General features: G+C 38.7%; 1 protein-coding gene across 1 annotated transcript; it reads left to right on the forward strand.

Annotated features, from left to right (window-relative positions):
• The first annotated feature begins 1,387 nt into the window (after positions 1–1,387).
• On the forward strand, positions 1,388–3,238 carry SCG2 (secretogranin II). The gene has a single exon (XM_060151263.1). It carries the CDS (start codon positions 1,388–1,390, stop codon positions 3,236–3,238), a length of 1,851 nt encoding a protein of 616 aa, XP_060007246.1.
• The last annotated feature ends 1,795 nt before the right edge of the window (positions 3,239–5,033 follow it).

Consider the following 5,033-nt stretch of genomic DNA (forward strand, 5'->3'; position numbering starts at 1 on the left):
TTTGCTAATTCATACGTGAGACTATCAGGGCTTGGAGAAAAAAATGAATGAAAAATTTTAAGTAGGAAGAATTCAACACATTGTCTGTATTTATCTAAATTGGGAGTTTCATAGTGGTTATTTTAAGATTTTCTAACAGTATGAGTCATTTAAGATTTCATAGGTCCACACCCAAATAGACACAGACATAAGTCAAGCTGAATCTGAACACTCACAAGTTCAGAAATAGACTGGTTAAGAAAGCTTATGTTCCCTCTGTAGCATCTGTTATTATTTACTATACACTCTTGAGGGCTGAGGAAAAATATAACCATGATTGCATTTTACAAGACAGTCACAATAAAATTATTAGAAGAAATATGGAGTGCAGATATTTTAAAACAGTTTATATTTTAGTACATTTACACTGAAATAAACTTCCCTGGATATCATGGATTTATTATTTTTTGTAACTCTGGCTATTGTGCTTGTGTGTCCTGACAATACCCTGTGTGTTATTACATGTCAATCAAGATGAGTAATTATAAAATACCGACTTCTAAATTTAATATTTTGGAATTCAATGGGTAAATAAATACTGCTTTGGGGATATTTAAAGAAAAACTTCATTAGGTTTACCTACTAGCTGGAACTTGAGAAGGCCCATATTCTGGAGGTCATTAAGGTATAGACCTTCCAAAATTAATAGTATGATTTAGTGGCAGAGTGAGAACAAGTTATTTCTGAAAATGTATGTGAATGGGACTCATCCACAAGATAATTCAGTATGATTAACATTAACATGGTGTATCACTTCATCATATATAGTAATGTCACTGCTGCTTTCTGTGTTTCTACAACAAATTAGATGGACAATTCAGGAACTAAATCACATGGTTTTTGATAAGAAGATAACTCTGTGTGTGTGTGTGTGTGTGTGTGTGTGTGTGTATGTGTACATGCATGTTTTAAATTAAGCCAGTTAATTTTTTTGCCAGTGATTTCAGAAGGAATGCTGTACAAGGTAACTAAAACTCATCTTGGAAAGTCTTTATTTAACAGAAACAATGCATACTACAAAACAAACAACATGTTTTATAAATTAAAAAATAAAATTTGAGAAACTTCCTATCAGTGTTTTTGCTATTATTTTAACCAAGAGAATGCCATACAAATTTGATGCAAATGGCTAACAATTTTGCTAAAGATTCCTGTGGTTAGCTTGTGAGGATTGTGTAGGAAATATTTATAGATTTTAAAAAGAGTCATCCTAAATTAATGTGGAATAATCTCTACTATGGTTTCTTTTTCCCCTCAATGGTCAGTAACCTCTTTTGCTATAACGTCTATTAGTCTGTTTCATTTGTGTTAACTCATGTTTTCTGTGCTTTAAGGAAATCTTTCAAACATGGCAGAAGCTAAGACTCACTGGCTTGGAGCAGCCCTGTCTCTCATCTCTTTAATTTTCCTCCTCTCTGAGGCTGAAGCAGCTTCATTTCAGAGAAACAAGCTGCTTCAGAAGGAACCAGATATCAGATTGGAAAATGTCCAAAGGTTTCCCAGTCCTGAAATGATCAGGGCTTTGGAGTACATAGAAAAGCTCCGACAACAAGCTCACAAAGAAGAAAGCAGCCTAGACTACAATCCCTACCAAGGTGTCTCTGTTCCCCTTCAGCAAAAAGAAAATGGTGACTTGCCAGAAAGTGCAAGGCATTCCCTGAGTGAAGATGAGTGGATGAAGATAATACTTGAAGCTTTGAGACAGGCTGAAAATGAGCCCCAGTCAGCACCAAAAGAAAACAAGCCCTTTACCTTGAATTCAGAAAAGAACTTTCCAGTGGACATGCCTGACGATTATGAGACTCAACAGTGGCCGGAGAGAAAGCTCAAGCACATGAGATTCCCTCCTACATATGAAGAGAATTCCAGGGACAACCCCTTTAAACGCACAAATGAAATAGTAGAGGAACAATACACTCCTCAAAGCCTTGCTACGTTGGAATCTGTCTTCCAAGAGCTGGGGAAACTGACGGGACCAAACAACCAGAAGCGTGAGAGGGTTGACGAGGAGCAAAAACTTTACACAGATGATGAAGATGATATCTACAAGGCTAATAACATTGCCTATGAAGATGTGGTTGGGGGAGAAGATTGGAACCCAGTAGAGGAAAAAATAGAGAGTCAAACCCAGGAAGAGGTAAGAGACAACAAAGAGAATATAGAAAAAAATGAACAAATCAATGATGAAATGAAGCGTTCAGGGCAGCTGGGCCTCCAGGATGAAGATTTCCAGAAAGAGAGTAAAGACCAACTCTCAGATGATGTCTCCAAAGTAATTGCCTATCTGAAAAGGTTAGTGAATGTTGCGGGAAGTGGGAGGTCACAGAATGGGGAAAACGGGGAAAGAGCAACCAGGCTTTTTGAGAAACCACTTGATTCTCAATCTATTTATCAGCTGATTGAAATCTCAAGGAATTTACAAATACCCCCTGAAGACTTAATTGACATGCTCAAAATTGGAGAGAAGCCAAATGTATCAGTGGAACCAGAGCAGGAGCTTGAAATTCCCCTTGACGCTGAAGACATCTCAGAGGTTGACTTAGACCATCCAGATCTGTTCCAAAATAAGATGTTCTCCAAGAATGGCTACCCCAAAACACCTGGTCGTGCTGTGGCAGAGGCTCTACCAGATGGGCTCAGTGTTGAGGACATTTTAAATCTTTTAGGGATGGAAAATGCAGCAAATCAAAAGCCTCCATATTTTCCCAATCAGTATAACCGAGAGAAGGTTCTGTCAAGACTCCCCTATGGTCCTGGAAGGTCTAAAGCAAACCAACTTCCCAAAGCTGTCTGGATGCCAGATGTCGAAAACAAACAAATGGCATATGAAAAGCTGAATGACAAGGATCAAGAATTAGGAGAATACTTGGCCAAGATGCTAGTTAAATATCCTGAGATCATGAATTCAAATCAAGTGAAGCGAATTCCTAGTCAAGGCTCATCTGAAGATGATCTACAGGAAGAGAACCAAATCGAGCAGGCCCTCAAAGAGCGTTTGAATCAACACAGCTCTCAGGAGACTGACAAACTGGCCTTGGTAAGCAAAAGGCTCCCTGTGGGGTCCCTGAAGAGTGACGATACCCCCAACAGACAGTACTTGGATGAAGATCTGCTAATGAAAGTGCTGGAATACCTCAACCAAGAAAAGGCAGAAAAGGGAAGGGAGCATATTGCTAAGAGAGCAATGGAAAATATGTAAGCAGCTTTCATTAATTGCCCTTCTTTCACCCCTCCCACCCCAAGCAAACACCAACATTTCTCTTTAGTGTGTTGACTTCTATCTTGTTAACACTGTTATACCTTTAAATGATGTACAGGCAGGTGATTCCATTTCACTGGGGTGTCTACTTCACTAGCTCTGAGCTGTTCTCTTGTGTATGGATATGTGTAAATGTTATGACTTCTGAATAAAAATACTAATCATATCCCTTATTCAAGAAAGATATCTATGATAGTGTTTAATAGTGTATCTAATGGCTGTGGCATTGTTGATGCTCACATATGACAAAGAGTGTCCTATAATTCTCTTGAAAGTTTTTAATACTTATTGAATTATTTTGTTACTGTCTGTAGTGTTTTGTGGAGTATTGGAGCAAAAAAAGAATAAAGCATTATAAATATATAGTTTTATTTATAAGGTCTTTTCTATTGTGTGTTTTGTTGTTGATTAATAAATGTTATTTCTGGACAACTGTGGGTTATTCATTCTGGAAAACCAGAGACGGTGACTATGGAGCAAGCAGTATGGAGCTAAAAGAGAAAATCATCACCTTCCACAGTCTATCCAGGTAAGAAATAAGGAATTTAAACATATGACCATACTACACATTTGTAGAATGCAACATCCTCTAGCAGCCCACTACCTAATGCTTGCCTGCAGTTTTTCTCATATTTATGATTATGGAATAAGACTTTTGGTATCATATTTATACCTTTTACCCTTGATTTATATAAATGCAAACATTTAAGTCTTCCACAACCAGCACTGAAAAAGAAGAGATGTGTACGGGGCAGTCAGAAACAGTTATAGCAATCTACTATATTGGAAGCAATCTACCTATTCTCAGGTCACCCTGGTCCCCAGAAGACAAGGCTGCTACTATTTTGTATGGTTTGAGAGGGGCCAAAGGATCCCCAAACTGTCAGGTAAGTGAATGGCTTAGGCACAGTGGGAATACCTCAGCTGCCCTCTCTCTTGTCCACGTGTTAGAGAGAATCCTGAGTGGGCTAAGCAGTACATAATTGTTATGATGTGCGTCACTTTAGGGGTAGATGCTATCAGCATCCTGACATATCAACAGGGAATCAACAACAAGAGCAGCGAGAAAATATGTAGAGCAACAAAACAACAGTGGTCATAAAAAAACGAGGAAATAAATCAGAGTTACTATTTACTGAATATTTATTTTGTACCAGGCACGATACTAAACACTTTATCTCATTCAGTTTGTACTGTATCACTGTCAAGGGTCACTTATTATCACCCTTTTACATCAGAAAAAGCAAAACTCAGAAAGTTTAAATAACTTCCCCCAAGTCACCCAATATTATAAATTGCCAAAGCCTGTGTTCTTAACCACTTCACTACACTGCCTCTCTGGGGAGGGCCGTTTCAGCTGAGGGATGGGGCATTGGATGTGGGGTGGTGGGAGGCTTATGTAGTCTCAGTATGGGTCACTTCCAAGGGAGGCCAGTTGTGTGTGTGTGTGTGTGTGTGTGTGTGTATGTGTGTGTGTGTGTGTGTGTGTCATAGGTGGGGGGGAGGGACAATCCTGGAATGATTAAAAGGCAATGAGAAGGCCCTGCACACCTTGGGGAAAACACTAATTGTAGGGTTTCCTATTTTGTAATTTTGCCCAGACTCTTTTCTGTCCAATTATCATACACTTTCATGGAATTCTAGAATCTATAATCTAAGACCTTAGAGGGGAATTGTCTCTACAGTGTTTCTAATAAGTGGTTTTTACTCAAATACCTCATGGGGCAGTACTATG

Source organism: Lagenorhynchus albirostris, chromosome 6 (assembly GCF_949774975.1).
Source record: "Lagenorhynchus albirostris chromosome 6, mLagAlb1.1, whole genome shotgun sequence".
NCBI lineage: Eukaryota > Metazoa > Chordata > Mammalia > Artiodactyla > Delphinidae > Lagenorhynchus > Lagenorhynchus albirostris.